The sequence below is a fragment of the Oryzias latipes genome, chromosome 8, assembly GCF_002234675.1.
Source record: "Oryzias latipes chromosome 8, ASM223467v1".
In the NCBI taxonomy this organism is placed as follows: domain Eukaryota; kingdom Metazoa; phylum Chordata; class Actinopteri; order Beloniformes; family Adrianichthyidae; genus Oryzias; species Oryzias latipes.
In genome coordinates, this window is record NC_019866.2 from 11,549,228 (window position 1) to 11,566,023 (window position 16,796).

General features: G+C 40.9%; 1 protein-coding gene across 3 annotated transcripts; it reads right to left on the reverse strand.

The window, feature by feature from the left end:
• Nucleotides 1-346: 346 nt before the first annotated feature.
• gprc5b (G protein-coupled receptor class C group 5 member B) lies at nt 347-16,018 on the reverse strand. Of its 3 annotated transcripts, none has more exons than XM_020705312.2 (5): nt 15,202-16,018; nt 7,418-7,440; nt 6,244-7,275; nt 5,878-6,023; nt 347-3,263 (listed from the first exon to the last, which is right to left on the reverse strand). In XM_020705312.2, exons 2-5 carry the CDS (start codon nt 7,419-7,421, stop codon nt 3,219-3,221), a joined length of 1,227 nt encoding a protein of 408 aa, XP_020560971.1. In that variant the 5' UTR covers nt 7,422-7,440; nt 15,202-16,018; the 3' UTR covers nt 347-3,218. The 3 variants fall into 3 exon arrangements, with proteins under 3 accessions (XP_020560971.1, XP_020560972.1, XP_011476500.1); XM_020705313.2 differs by having other exon boundaries at nt 5,902-6,023; nt 15,202-16,017; XM_011478198.3 differs by lacking the exon at nt 7,418-7,440 and having other exon boundaries at nt 15,202-16,016.
• Nucleotides 16,019-16,796: the final 778 nt, after the last annotated feature.

The window sequence follows — 16,796 nt, forward strand, 5'->3', positions numbered from 1 at the left end:
AGCTTCTTTCTAATAAAAACCTGACTATTTATGAAAACCTTTTTTCTCATAAAACAAGAGTCTAAAAAGATATTCTTTCCAAAACGCTTTCCTCTATACTTAAGAAAATTCAACAAATAGTTTTGCATGAATAATTTAATTATTTTCTGCTTTGTAAAAAAAAAATGAAATGTTTCCCTGTTCTTCATTTGTGCATTCCAGTTTTTTTTATTCTTTTCCAGAGACTTGAATCTGTTTTGTGGATTTAAGCCTAAAATCAAAACATTTTGAGTCAGTTCAGGCTCAGAATACGCTCATAGAAAAATTTTACAATGGTAAAAGCCAACAAAAAGAAAATCAAAATCACTTAAAAAAAATGTATTTTTGTTTTTTATTTCGAAACCACTTTCAGAAAAAAACACCAGATCAAATAAAAAGTTAACTACAAACATGACACTTTTATTGAACTTTTTTCTGAATCAGTTACAGAAACAACAGTCTTTTTTTTTTTTTTTTTTTTAATGAGGGGAATCAAATTTGTAATACATAGGCATGCTGCGTCACTGCACAGTCATAGCTGTGAAAACCAATACTACCCGTCAGCTGATCGACTGGAACAGCCTGAAGGCGATAGAAACCAGGAGAGGACAAGCAAGGACGTGTCGAGCCCGGGGAGGATGAGTGTTCGGATGGGCTGCAGGGGACGACGAACTTAACATTGAAGTTTTGTGCAAATTTCACCACTGTCTACGTAATTTCAAACACAGAGACAAAATCAGTCCAAAGATTCTTTTTTTTTTTAATCCTTCAAGTGTTCAAACCCTGCAGAGGAAGATGTTAGATCCACTGATGAAGGGGACCTTCGTTTTGGACCATTTCCTTCATGTTTTAATCTCTTTGCTTCACAAGAACCAGCTCCCTTTCATGTTTAAGAAAGCACAGACATTATATTAAGTGTGTCATCTGATATACACGTAAATCATGACTGCTGTCACATGACCTTTACATAAATAGAGTTAGTATTGAAAAGTACATCTGAGAAAGGTCTTGCATGTTGAAATGGTGTGATAAGCATGCACAGATAAGTATTTGAGGAGTGCAAAATCTACGAAGTCACATCATGTAGGGTTTTCTTTTTTAATGCATTGTACTTCACATTGAGTGAAAACGTCAAAAAAATGGAAACCTCCCACCTCGACTCTGTGATGAGACTTGGTGCTAACCGTCCAAAACCCTGAGGATACTTCCTCCTGTGTGGATCTGACCAGCTGGACTGTAACTGACAATCCTGTCTTAGCTTAGCCAGTGTGTATGACGTAAACATACAGCAGCAGTCGAGGCCTGACCCTGACTTCTTTCCTCGTCCATGGCTCACTTGAGTGACTTTTTAGTTGGCTGTGCTTAAATTACCCCAACATTTGACTAAATTAGTCTCTGTTTGCTGCTCAAAGCTGAATTATTCACAGCAATTATCCCTTTTTCTAAATCTTTCCCAAAATAAGTACGTTTATATCCCCACCGCTCTGACTAAGAATTAGAGGTACTGACTACGTAATTCATTTAATTTGCATTGATATTAATTTAAAAAATAAAAGCCTATCTAGAGTTGGCAACACACTCAAAAAAACCTATTTAAAAATGAGAGAAAAAAAATAAAAGCATGAAGCCAGCAAAAAATAAAAAATCTGTTTTGTGGTGGTCGGTCCTTCAGTGCTTTACTGGAGTTTATATTCAGCTTATGGTCTGACCCAAAAAAAAAAAGTAAAGAAGCAAGCAAAGCTTTACTGCACTAATATGTACACAGCTTTTCAGGTGAGCTGGTGCCATGATAAAGGGGAAGGGAGTGAAACAGACTCTGGTGAAAGAGAGTCCTTCTTGGCACTGGGACTGGCGTAATGGCAGATCACAGAGAGACAGGAGGAAGATGAGAAGGAGGAGGAGGAGGGAGAGACTGAATGGTCCAGGGAGCCATTTTATCACATAGACACAACTGAAGAATACACTGTAGACTCCCATCAGACCTCCAGATACCTCCTTTCGTTGCACCCTCCTATTATATTTGATCCCGCTGCCTTTTTGCTGTGTAAATCTGATCTTTCTAAGGCTCTAGAATATCTCCACACAACTAAATATAACTGTAGTCTGGAAGTTGTGGCTTGACCATCCACACAGGTGTTAATTCTTTGCCTCACCACAGTTGTGTGCAGGAATATTTAGCACCAGAAAGCAACTTGGACTCTGATTTTTTTTCCACTAACACTTATGAAGCTCTCGTGAAAACAGACAGAGGAACCAGGAGTTGCTTATTTCATATCCTCGCTCTGTTTCCTGCTGATTTAAAGTGACACTCTTGTTGCCGCCGCTCTCCGCCAGTGGCCACTGGAGATGTGGGAGCAAAGCAGTCTGACCTAGATTCACAAGGCGGCACCTCCTCGCTCGGGACTGACGCCCTCCTCATCCAATCCCCTCATTCAGGTGTTCCAAACTGCTGTTTTATGTCTCTGTGCTTGTCGAGGGTGTTTTTTGATCCAGTTCACAGTTTTTGTTCATGCAGGTGAGAGGATGAGTCCAGGTGAGGAGAGTCATGTGTTAGGTGAACACAAAGGCCAGGCCTAACAGTCTGGAGGGTTTGTTGGAGTGGGATGGGAACACTCACACAGTTTCCTTTCAGATGTTCTACACCTACACAAGCCAGCTTATTTTTTACAAGGGCGATGCACCAGCTCTATAGCTGCCCATGTGGCCCTAGTGTGGATGGGTGGAGGGCAGAGCCAAATGTTTCCACAAGGGCGCCTGTATTGTGTGGAGCAGCAGAAGAGACATCCTGCCTGACAGGATGAGAGCCGGAAGAAACTTTAGGCTTCACAGATTTTAAGGATGTGGTGTCAGAGGAACAGATCAGTCCAAAAACAGGACAAACTCAGTTGATGGTTTCATGTTCTAGTCAGCAAAAGCTCAATTTTGCTGGACTGAAGCTTATGAATAAGTGGAGATGATAGAAAGAGTTTAGCTCTGTCCTCCATGAACTGCTTTCTCTCTCACACACATACATACATTGATTGGCACACAGTCAGTGTTACGGTACTAAAGTTTGTACAGAGTGAAAGGGCTCTGCAGGCATCTGCGTTGTAAATCCATTCCCACAAGTCCAATCCAACCTGGAGCCTCCCTTCCCTCCCTCCACACCCACTTCTTCTCCTTTTTTTTTTGATCATACATCTTCTTTCCAAACGCCTCGCTCACCACAGCTGCCTCCCCGTGTAAGTGGGAGGGGCCGAGGGCACCTGTAGATTGAAAAGGCACATTTGTGAATGATAAGCCACCTGATGTATGTCATATAAGTCACACAAGCATCATAAATGATGTTCCTTTTAATGTGGCCCTTTTAATGTATTCTCATTTTAGTCAAAAAATTTGCAAAAATTAGAATAATAATAGTTAATTTTAAAGACCCACTCCAATAAAAAATGTATTTTTAACATGTTCTTGTGGCATTGTTCACATGATGGAGGATATATATAAAGAAAATTAAGATTGAAATGTCTGAGTATTTATTCAAATTGTGGTGAATCAAGAGCTGATGAAAAAACACAGCTTGAAAAAGCTCGCTCTATTCCGATAAATCCACTTGCAGACAGATAGAACCGTGTACGTTCTTGTCTTCCTCGTCTAAGCTGGAATCTCCAATGTTGTTGCACCTGTAATGTTAGGTTTGGGGTTGTAAGGGCCTTTAAGCTAGCGGGAGAGAGTGTAAACAAGGGGATGATGGGAAATGAGAGCAGCAACTCAGAAGTGAATTTCTAACAAACCCCTGCAGCTCTGCAGAAGCTATGTCCAAGAAAACGACACAGTTTTTACATTTTGCCAAAAAATGTCATAAAACACTGGGAACGCCTTGAAAATGCACCATAAGACGATTGGAGTGGGTCTTTAAAGACATTTAGTAAATTAAATGTTTCTTACATTACCCTAATTCTTACATCACACTTACAATATTAATTTGTTTTGTAGTTTAACATTTGGAAATTATGTTCATGTAAACACTTATCCATTTACCAACAGACCTTTTGCCACGTGAGCTTAATTGTAATGTGTTTATATTGCAAACATAACAGGTGGCAGTAGCCGCTTTGCATTTTGGGTAGAAATGTTTTGTTGTTTTGTTCTGTTTAAGATATTTTCATGTGTTCTAAGGGTTGTGTTGGTCGCTGCTTGTTTATCATCGTGGTTGGGATCTTTGGTTGTAACTTCCACCACAAATGAGTGAAAGTGACATTGCAGTGCCAGCACACTATTGTATTAGCTTTTGTACATTTAAAAATGGATTAAATTTTTAAAATGTATTCACTACAGATTTGTGATTTTGACATTTTACACATTTTATTTCAAAAAGTATCTTATTCAGTGAAGGAACGGCTATAATTATGATTCTAGTTATGATGACCCAAGAAGGTCAAGTCAGGTCATATTGCTTGTTGTTTACATAAATCTAGTAGGACTACTCCTTGATCATCATCCAGAAACCGCAATGAATCACGTAGCACCAACATGTTTACATTTATATCTAACAACAAAAACATATTGTTCTAATTACTGTAACACATTTAATTTGGGTGGAAAAACATCTTACAATTTTATTAAGTTCAACCAACAAGTGATTTTTTTTAGTGTAGCAACTGGAGATTAATATGTTTCTTTCACCATATTTATGGCCTCCCTGAGGTAACTTTTCTAGTCGTTGCAGCTTCCTGCAGCCTGACAGGAACCCCCAAAGGTAAAACTGTGCAATTCTTTGAAGCTTTCTTTGACTCAATGCTTTAAATATTTATACATTTTCTATATATGCTGAATGAAAAAAAAACATACCTTTTCTTCCCAATGTGCTCATTTTGTTCTATTAACTTGTGAATCCAAATTGCATAAAAATTAGCGTGAAGACTTTAAGATTTGTGAGAAATCTTTATTTGCTCAGTTTACAGCCTTTAAAAAAAAGAAGTCTGCCGTATTTTTTCACTATATCACGCATCCAAACTGGGTTTTTGTGGTCCTCTAAAGGAACTTTACTTTAGTGATTTAGTTTTATGCTCTTTTGATCTAAATTCAAAAGAAATGAACTTAGAAATTATACAATTAGAGGAATCAGTTAAAGCTGAGTTAGAATTTTGAAACGTGCATGGATTAGTCCATAGCTTGAAAGAAAAGTTGTTGTTGTCCAAAAGTCAAGCTCAGCCTTTATTTCAGCACTAGCATCTGCATTTCTTAACACTGCTTTCTAATTTTTTAAAAATTTTTTCTTTCATCCCTTGTTTTTAACATAATAAACAGCTGACTTTACTATGTATGTTCTGTAATGCTATATAAAATTGCCCCTTGGGCAATAACTAAGGCATCAAAAAGAAAACTTCTTCCAGCAAACGATAGCTCATGCAAAGCAGCTTAAGAAGCCACAGCGCTCTTCAAATCAGCACTTCAGCTACTATTCTTAGAATTGTGGCTGCAATAGATCTGCAGGCTGCTCTTTGCTTTGTGTGCTCTAATCATAACACAGAGCATTGAAAGTAGTTATTCTGTGGCAGCCAGTAAACATTCATCCTGTAAAAGTGAAGAGTGTGACAGGTCTGCAGATGTGAGACACTTTCACGTTTTTAGACGCAGAGACAAACACAGAGGCGGCCTAAGAATTGCTGACACAAATCAGAGTCAAATGACTGACGTGATGGAACCGTCCATGCATGTGCCGGCCTAACACACACGAGAGTGCAAGCCCATGCTGAAATGACCGCACACACACACCTCTCCCTCATTCTTCTGCAATGACATGGTGTCCAGAGCGCACGGATGTGCATGCAGACTTGTCGGCATGGTCGAATGAGAGAGCGGCGTGGAAGCGGCGTGTACCTGTGACTGGGAGGCTGTACTCACCGCTCCCCCGTTTAGAATCATGGTCATCTCGGTGGGCTGGTAGACGTTGCTTCGGAAAGGAGCGCTAGGCCTGGCGCCGGTGTTGCTGTTGTGCTGCCCGGCAGCACCTCCACTCCTCAGTCCTGGCATGGAATGAAAAGGAAGGCAAAAAGAGATTACGGTACACACTCTGAATCATCGCTTCACTGTTTCTTTTGAACAACCACTTCCTACACAGCAAAATGTTTCTTCGGTTCTTATTTCTAGAGTCTGTTGGAGATATTTCTCACATTGGCCTACATTCCTCCCACAGGCTGTCCGCTCAAACGCCTGCCTGATCTAGAATACCTGATGAAGTTGTACCTGCAGTGTTCTCATCGCTGTATCCGTAGCCCTGGTTCTCCACAAACTGCCTGTGTGAGAGAGGGATGTCCTCATCGAAGCTCGTCTCCCTCATCCGCGTTGAGTTCTGCGATGTGTCGAAATAGTCTGGGGCAGTGGGCTGTGGTGGGGGCTTTAGGCAGGTGTGGGATTCAGGAATGGCATGGAAGATCAGCAGCAACCAGCCTTGAGCCACCAAAGCGATTGCCAACGCCGGGTCATTCCAGTCCGGAGATCTGCCAAGCCAGTCATTGCCGTATAGATAGAAGCCCACCCAGGCCACCCACAGTAGCACAGACAGTAGGCAGGTCACCAGGAGCCAGATAGCGTTGCAGCGCCAGTGGTGCGTCTTCCCGCACAGAGCCACCGAAGCGGCTGTCAGGGCAGCTAGTAGCAAGGCAAGAACGTAGCTGCAGGCTAGTGAGAAGTCCAAAGGCAGGTACTGACAGGCCGCTCTTCCCTCCCTCAGCACGGTCAGAAGTAGCCACTCGGCAGCAATGATGCCCTGCACTGCACTCAAACCCAGTGCTAGGCCTGTGAGTGCGCAGCCTCCAGGGCTTCGACGTTCCCGACCCAGCCTGCGCAGACGGACACCTTGAACCAGCAAGCAAGAGAAGCAGACTGCGAAAAGGAGGCCCCACAAGGCCCTGCGGACTAGACAGAGGGACTCATCCTCCTCTATCAGGTAAGCAAAGCTCAGGCCGAACAAGCCAAGAATGCCGAGGAGCAGCAGGAGTATGGGACCCACACCGCTGCGCTTCTCTGCCTCGCTGATGTGACGTAAACGGCAGAGCAGGACAAGGGCGAGTAAGATGGCAGCCAGAACCCCACCAGCGGCCACAGATTCAACAGCAACACCCCAAATAGAGTCCAGGTCACAGAGAAGGGTGTACGGGCGCACGAGGCCCCAGCCGCAGCCTCTTGGTAGACTCTCCTGTTCAGTCGCATATTGACCCTTGGAGTGATGAGCAACAGTCAACAGCAGCAGCAGGAGCACCGGTGGGACCGCCATATCTGAGAGAGCAATTGAGAGGAAGATAGAAAGAAAACAGCGCAGAGACGGAGGAAGAATTGAGAAAGAGAAGTGGAGGAAAGTTAAAGACAGTGAGTCATTCTGCTTATAAATGTTAGGAAAGCTACAGAGCTGAGCAGTCACTCATTCGCTCAGCAACCGTCCGACTGTGAAACAAAGCAGACAATCAGCCACTGCTGTGTTTTTGCAGAGGAAACAAAGGACAGCAGTTCATGCTGAGCGAATGACTGCAGCCCTGAATGCACGCACCAAACACACATCCTGTTTTGTCAAGAGCAGCCCAAAGCAATACCTTTTTGAATCCATTTTATAGCTTCAATTTAAAAAAAACACACTAACAAGCCTTTATTTACTCTCAATACAGCAACAGTCTGAGCTGCTGCAGCACATTGCTTCCAGACATGATGTGTGATTTGTCTTGTCACTTTCGGCAAAGGAGCTGCTGGAGTGCTGACAAGAAAGCTGCAGAATCATGCATAGTTTTATGAAAAATCTGAGATTTAGAGAAGAGGAGTAGCATGTAAAAGCAGTTGGACTCACTATCAGGCATCTGGGGGCATGGCAAAAAGGTGTGATGATGCATAAAACACTACATACAAGAACACAAGGCTGAAAGCACTCTGTGCCACCAAACCTTGTACAAAATCCTTGCTGTCTCAGTCTACCTTTCTCTCCTTTTTAGGGTGATTCTTCATAGCTGTACACACATGCACTGAGCAGCACAAGTGCACAAACTACAATTTTATTTTGACTTTGCAGTGATGATCAATGCTGTTTTCTAACCTGACAGGCTGTGTGCTTAGGAGGCTGATTTGCGTTTAAAGGCGCTGTGCTCACAAACACATTTCTGCACAGGGATGCCGTCACAAAACATGCCAACATTCTTTCCAGGTCGCCTCTTACTCAACTGTCTGCTTTTTACTTCTTCCCCTCTAGCTTGTAGCTAATCATTGAACTGTTAACACTGAAAACACGTCTTGCTGATAAGTGCAATAGTGTCTGCCGCTGCAGTGCTTATGGATGGGTGTAGGCTCAGGGTTATGTTGAACTTTCCCAAAGATGGTTTTAAGGTTTGAAATACCCACTCCGGTGAAAATTGTGTATTTGGTATTTTTAAAATGTTCTTGTAGCATTTTTCTGACAATGGGGGGCATATGTTAAGAAAATTAAGCTCAAAATTGCATTTCTCAGTATTTCTTTACTCAAATAGTTTTAAATTAGGAAGAAACAGAAAAATGCAGTTTGAAAAAGCCTGTGCAAAAGCAGTGACATCGGTGCTACAGTCGGCAGGCCACAAACTCCCTGCTCCACTCCATTCCGATGCATCCAAATAGATCCATCTACTACGTCTTTGTTTTCTTCATCAGAGCTGGCATCCGGCTCAAAACTGTACGCCTGGATAGCTTCAAAAGCTTAGGGGTGTGAGGGGCTGCAGCCTAGTGGGAGAGCGTGTAAACAAAAGGATGATGGGAAATGAGGCCAGGCTTACTCCATGCCAACTGTCCTGCCTACAACTCAGAGGCAAATTTCTGCTGAACTACTGCAGCTCTGCAGAAACTGTGTTCTACATTGTGGCTAAAATTTACATAATCCTAATTAAATAACCACTTGGAATGTTTTTAAAAGATAGATTGAAAGATGATTGGAGTGTTTTTTTGCAGCTGTAGTGACGAAAACCGGCAGATGCATAGCATCAGGAAGCTAATGCCTTTTGTGAGACGTTTAACTACCCAAAGAAATGTTGCGATTGATATCATTTCAAACTCAATAATATTGATTATAGTGTACCATTTGCACACCTAAAGAACACTAGTTACACCCATTTTCACATTCAGCAGACTCAGTTACACTGTTCCACCAGAAACTTTACTGCTGGGATTCATTTTATCACAGAAATTGAAAGAAGGAAGAAGTGACAGAAAGCTGAAGTTCTAAGCTGCTCGCAAAATGCATCCCCCATCCTTACATCTTTAGTTCATTTTTTGATGTTGCAGGGGAAATTTGACTGTAAAAATAATCAAGTAATTTGTGACAATAGCCACATTGACTAATCAGAACAAATGAGCTGTTGTCGCACTGATTTAAGTCGGAGATCATGAAGCAGAAGAAAAGATAAGGCAGGGTTCTTAAAGTCCAGATTAAAATTGAGCTGCATGAGCACTAACGAAATAATTTAAGAAAATGCACAAAGAGATTTTTTTTCAGAAATTTCAAACTACTTTTTGCAAGCTTCAAGCTCTCCAACCACAGTGAAAGCATGCTTTTCTTGTGGCAGATCATACCGTTGCGATCTACAGCTATTTCCTGAGTACAGAAATCAGTAAACACCCTCCTGGTTTTTTATTCAAGCTCTGTAATCAAAACTTCCTTCCACATTTATCAATTTCTCCTGTGACTTTGCAAACATTTAGGACACTCACCAACAAATTTGCATGTGCAAAAGTGCTAATCTGCCTACTACTCATCAACTAAACTCAATGAAAACACGCGTCTAAAATACATGTGGGGAAAATTCTTGGTACCCTTATAGTGAAAGAAAAATGTTTCGCTTTTTGGTCCACTTTTAATTATAAAACTCAACTAATTGTCGGCGTGTTTAAGCTCCTTCCACAAAAGTTCAACAGTATTTAGACTAAAGTTTACAGAAAGCTTCTTCCGAATATTCCAATGTTCTGCACTAAGATTTTCTTGTTAGTTTTTTGCTGTTTATGCTTTGGGTCAATGTCCTGTAGGAAGTGTCATGAGCCTTAAAGAGAGTTGTTTGAGACCAAGCTCGTTAGCACATCTGATTTGCAGTAGAGTGTTTTTCTCTTGGATAGGTTCAATTTTTTATGTGGACTTAGTTGATATTGTCCAAAAGCTCCAATTTTGGCTCATCTGTCAAAAGGACATTCTACCAGCTGTCACAGCAATTGTTCTTCTTCCATGAATTCCACATTGGTGTGATCGGATGTACTTTAACCTTAGAGTTCACCTTTTAAGTCTTTTGGATACGTCTAGAGATGTCAGCAGCTGTCGTCATAGAGACCTCAAGCTGCTTGAAGATGGTAACACAGCCTTTAGCTTCAACACATGACTTCTTCCACAACAACTTTCTGTGGTCCATGTCAGTTTTTTTATGTTTTTTTGGTGACCATTGTGGGCTTTTCATTTATTAAATGAGGGTTACCAACAATTTTGTCCATGTGTGAAAAGCAGCAACATTTCAAGTATATATTTTTAATGGTACAGTAATGGCAAATGGTTCAAACATTTATTTGATGTGTCTTCTAAACCCATGCTAAAATACTTTTGAGGCAGCAGTTGTTCGCAACTTTGTGACATATTATTTATTTAACAGTCCTCCGGGCAAAACAGTAGAAGACCTGTGCATGTGTGGTTCATACATATTAATCATTCAAAGCTCTTTCATGTGTCCCTGAGAGATTTGCACCCACCAAAATTTATCATAATTAAAACTGATGCTCACCCGTATTTCGTACTTTTGTTTGTTGTTGTGTCATTTTGTTTATTTTTGGATTACATAGACATCAGAAGGTGTTTCAACAGAGATATGGCTCAGATTCTAACAAAGACCTGACACTGATACTTGACTAAAAACCAACCTTTACCCAATTCCTCCTTACATTGTGTTTTTATTCTCTAGGGCCCTTGATAACCATGGTAACGCCTCATCTGTAAATTACAGCAATAAAAACAAAGAGGACAGGAAACAAAAAGGGAAAAACTCACTTACTCCTTCTCTTTGTCTTTTTTTCTTCCCACAATCCCTCTCACATTGACATGCCAGAGATAATAAAGTCCCACAGTCCTGAGAACCTCACGATAGACAAGCGTTTGAGACTTTTTGACCAGCTCTCATTTTGCCACTCCGTCTTGCGCGAATGGTTAAACTGGCTGCTTTTTAACTGTGACTTTGCAGACTTTGCACACATGTATGAATGCCAGCAGCCAAACATGCATGTGCAAAATCTCACAAAAACATACATTATGTTTAGAAGTGGAGGAGGAGGAGGAGTCTGTGGCTTTCTGCTTTGAACAGAACCGAGAGGATGCGGCTGCTTTTGCGTTTTCCTCCCCCTTTATGTTGCAAGACATGTTTTTCTTACTGTCACCCCCGCTCCAAGTAGCCATATCTGTTCTCCATTTCAAAAATAACCATCCTTCTAACCACATCTCTGTCATCCATCTGCCACATTTAAATATATTTGAAAATCTTTTTATTTTATTTCCTCTTTTAATACTGTTCAATTTCCCAAAACACCACTCTCCTTTATAATTTGGTTTCTTCCTTGCCTCTCGTCTTCTTGCCTTTATTTTGTGCTATGCTTCTTATGTAACTGAAAAAAGGATCAGTTTTGCTGCATGGCTTCAGCTTCTTGTGCATCATCTTCCTCGGTTTAAAGCTGCAGACTGGCACCCACTGATTTAAAGGCTGCATGCACTCATGTGTGCACGGGCTTGCAGCTGAAAATCTGTCTGTAGAGATGGCCAGGCCAGTTAGGATTGTTAAACAGATTATAAATCAATCATACATGAAGCCAGTTAGGTCATTAGGCTCGTAAAATTCCATTACTGTCTGATATAAAAATATGTTTAGTTGCTTAATTTACATATCCTTTTTCCGTTTTTTATTTTTTATTTTAAACAAGCAGTCTGCAAGTACAGTAGACAACACGGGAATAATAAAATCATTTAAAATCTTTTTTTTAAAATAATTTTTAACATTTATTCACCACAATTTAAAGATCATACAAGCTTATTTCTGTCCATTTTTTACATATATTAACAAGGCTTTGATAAACAACAAAATATACATATCAGACATTTAAACAAAGACAGCAAACATGCACCTTTTTTTTAAATTCAGAAATGTGAGTTAATCTCAGTTGAATGCGCTGCAGCAGCAGGACCTGCTGTTACAGAAAACTCATACAGCAACTCAGAAAAACGTGGAAGTGAGAAATTAACCTTTCAAAATGTAGCTTTTAATAAAATCAACCAAGCAAGAACTAACAGACCATTTTGGCCAACAAACACAAACACTAGATGAAACAGTAAAGTATATAGGGACACTGGCCTGGCAGCTAAAAATATAAACCTAGAATAAAAGGTTTCATATACAAATTTTGGATAATAACAGTGTCAGTATCCAGTCTTTTAGTCTCAATAACTGTGCTTTCACACTGGGCTGTTTGGTCCATACTGAGGTCTCCTGCTTAGTTCTGAAATTCATTTAAACTGTGTTACAGACGATCCAACAAACCAAAAACTACAAGTTAACCAAAGAGATTTTGTGCAGTGCATTTCAAATAAATAAATAAAAAATGAAAAAAGCTCAAATTTTGAAAGAGAAACGGAAAAAAGAAAAGTAAAAAAGTCCTCTTTATAAAGGTGCTTATTAGTAAGGAAGCTTTACTTTATATGACAGCCGAAAGCCTAAAGCTAATTATTAGTTTTCTTATTGTTTTGTTTTTTCGGGTCAGAATCTATTTTAGGAAATACTGTCTTCGATGGATCACCTGTTAAAACTGCATCTTGGTTCTGGGCTGCTTGATTCACTCAAATCTGAAGAGTAAAAGCAGATAAAACCAGATAGAGCCGCAAAGACTTTGGTATGACAGGAAGTAACGGGAGGTTTGGAGTTTTTATTTATGGTTGTTGATTATTTTACCTTTCGACAGATTTTTGTTTGAGCTATAGTGTTGCCTTTTTAGGAAGTTATCCTGTTTAGTATAGAAATTGGATGGATGGAAACAATTTTCCTTTTTCTTATGGTTATTTTTGGGCTTTAAATAAATATTACAGCCCCTTCTGCCTGTTTTACAATAAAACTAATTTACAGTTGTAACCATGAACAGTTTCTGAAAGTAACGCCTTTGCTTTAAATATGACATGTAGGGCAAATTACCTCATGATCCTAAACCTGGCCCCAAGAAAAAATGACTGGTAAAAGACTTATCGCCCAACAAACAATAATCATTATCTTTCCTTTTTTCATGATGCTTTCTTAGTATTTATTAAATTACATAAGAATTACCATGATTTTTCCTGTTCATTTAAAATTCCTTCAAGATTTTTCAAGAATTTTTTTCATATCAATAAACAATAAGGAACTTGCACATATTTGATGTGATGTATCACAAAACAATGACTTCCTTCCTTGTCTCTGTGTCGCACAGACATTTTCTGTGAATTCCTGACCCTTAGGCAAACATTCCTCCTCTTTCACAGCTGGTCGTGACAGATACAAAAGATGAGGATAATAGGGGATATAAAAGAAATGAGGGCAAAGGGGTGGAGAAGCTGCAGATGTCGAAGTATGAGATGTAGGATGTAAACTTTTTAAGCAACCTCACAGAAAGAAGAAATAAAACAGGCTATGAGAAAACATGAGATTAAAAAAAAGAGAGAATAGTGAAAAACACCCACCTGCCTCCAGGCTGAAAAAAGTGACAGCGGAAGTAATTTTCTGCAGCCTCTTCAGACATCATTGGCCACTCTAATTAGGCCTTATTATCATGTGACTGGGCTAACTGCAAGACCATATGCTAATTGAGTTGGCAATTAACGCTGCCAAATCTCAACCATCTCCTCCCTCCTTTTAACCCCCGCCCTATGAAATGCAGCAGCATCTTAAACCTCTGAACACAACCGGAGACACACCCCCAGTGTCATGCAGGATGTGATTAAGCATCCTCCATAACAGATCAAGATATGAGGCAGGATGCAAGGGGGGGGGGGGGGTATGATAGTGATCAGAGTACTAGTACTTTTTTTTTTAAACGCACTGAAGCAAATGAATGGCGTTGTATCTGACAATCATTACACTGCACGCAAATGCCTCAAGATAAAAGAATCCAAACAGACTACATATGGCAGCGGCTCGGAGGATGCACTGTGGCATCATCTTTTCCCAGGGGAAGACTAACTCCTGAAAGCCCACTCTGAGAATAAACAGCTCCACACTGATGAATATTGATTTATGATGGAAAACAGGACACTGTGGAAAAGGCCCAGGAGCTTTCTGACGGTACAAAACCTGCACTGACAACAGTAGTCTCCTCACCCTACTGCAAACAATCAGTTCATATGCTGGCCTTTCTATACAAACATCAGCTGTGCAAAATGACCTATAGGTGCAAAGCCTTCTTAAATTTGATCACCTATCTGGGGCTCTTGTTTATGTCTTTTTCTGGTGGGAAAATGGCATGCATCTTCTTGATCTAGACAGGAGCTAATTGAAAACACACATTTAGAAAAACCTTTTTATCACCCCTCCTGCACAGCCCTCTCCTATAACAATACACACCGAATGGGAGGGTCTCTGGGGGTTCCAGAAAAGAGTGTTTGTTTGAGGGACTAGCAGTAGGAGCATTGTCACTGAGGTATGTGAGTGATTCAGAAATAATGAATGACATCTAACCTGGACTCCAAAGAACAGAGGGAAAACTGACACTCCTAAAACACTGGGCTGACTGATTTGGGGGTGATGAAAATGGAGGCAAATACCCAAACAAAATGTCAAAAAATGTGCCAATAGGTTTTTAAACTGAGATCAAATAAACATCAAGATCCAGCACGGATTTGGATTTGGGTTGTGCGTGTTTTGTTAAACACCCCTCGGGGGGTCAGAACTATACGTGTCAAGCCCTGTGCGTAAAATCTCTCTGCCCTCTCTTTGGTGCATAGAAATCGCTTGTCTCAGTGCTGCAGTTTTTAGAGGAAAACAGCAACATTTACACACAACAGCACACACACAAACGGTTCCAATGCTTGCAAATCAAATTTGATGCATTTGCGAATCTAAATGTTTGGCATCTAGGCAAACATCAGAGGATGTGACCATCCCCACCCCCCTTTTGCATCACTCAGTATTCCTCGGCTACATGATGAGAAGCACGTACCTTGATCGATGTAAACAGATGGGGAATTGATTGCAGAAGGATGCACTGTTGTGAGGTTTGCTGAGAATAAAAATGGGAAGAAGTCACATTTCGAAATGAGCTCTGCCCGCCGTGTTTATTGCTCCTCTCTGTGTCCACATGGACTTTTATACGAGGAGCCCAGATGGTTTCCCTTGCTGGAGCCTTCCAACCGAAGGAAAGCGGTAATTCAGCCCTTATTTGCTGTCCTCAGAGGCGGAAAGGGGGCATCGACGACAATCCAAGTGGGAGAGGCAAATGCGTAAAGGGTGTGGGGATTAAATTATGGAGGATACCCTAACGTTTTCCCCTAAATCCTTTGTTCAGCGGTGCGCATATTTCATCGTCAGTCAGCGGTGGATCAATGAGTCCGAATCCCGAACAGCGCACATAACAGTTCCCCCTGTTCTGCAGGTTCTGGTGCTGAGAGTCCGCGCTGACAGTCGCTGCTCCCTGCTGCTCCTCTCCCGACTCAATGCATCACCAACACTGCGCCCCGCACAATGTGCGTCGCCCCGCACACTGTGCGTAATGGTAATCTCCCTGCGCAGCAGCACACATGCACACAGAAAGTGACAGCTCTCTAGAGCCGCAGACGCTCCCGTGAGAGCTGCTCTCCGACCCCTCCTCACTTTATCTGTCTGTCCCTGACAAAAAACGAAGTGACTGACAGTGAGCAGACCCCACGCAGAACTCCTGGTTCTGATGAGTACGTGTCCTTCACGTGAGGTGGGCAAGCCGGAGCTTTAATGTTGCTCTGTTAGGCTCCGCGATTCACTGACTGCTCTCACTCCATGCACAATCGCAGAATAGCCATCAGCATCACAAGTTTTCCGGTTTCTGCTTTTCAAAACAAAGCTCGCATGTTGTTTAAGAAAATAGTTCAAAGTCTAAAAGACTGGCACTTGCAACATTAAATGAATGAAAAACTGAAAAAAAATAATCAATTATTAAAAAAAGTGTAATCAACCATGGGAGATGTCATTTGACCCAAGGTTCCGGGTGAAAAACTTGTAATAAAAAATCAGATTCAAACACCAAAAAAATGCAATGTAACTGTGCTGTTTTGCTTGATACATGATACATATTCCATAATAGAAATATTGTGTCCAAGGCAATCCCAATTTGCCTTCAATGTGTAGGCAAAGTTTATTTTATTTTGAAGGTTTCAAATCTATTTTCCGGTTTTTTCTTTGCTTGACATAGTAGGTTTAACAAAACGATACACTGCTGTGACTCTCATGTCTTGTTCTTATCACATGGTTGTTGCCACAGCTGCTCTTGTCCATCTAAAGGAGAGATGGAGGTGAACACCCCCACTCCAGCCCCTGAACCCCCCCTCAGCTGTATTTATACCAAACCTTCTAAAGGGCATCATTACCCTTGCAGCTTTTGTTTTCATTTTTCCCTTTTTATTGTCCACAATTCCTCGTCACAGTCATATTTGGTTTTTGATTGAGAGAAATCAATAAAGTTTCATTTTTACGTTGTTTTTGGAGTCAACAGGGGGGGTCTTAAATTTGGCTTTTACTCCAAATCAGGCTTGGCATGATAAATATTCTTTTCTTTTTCACAGA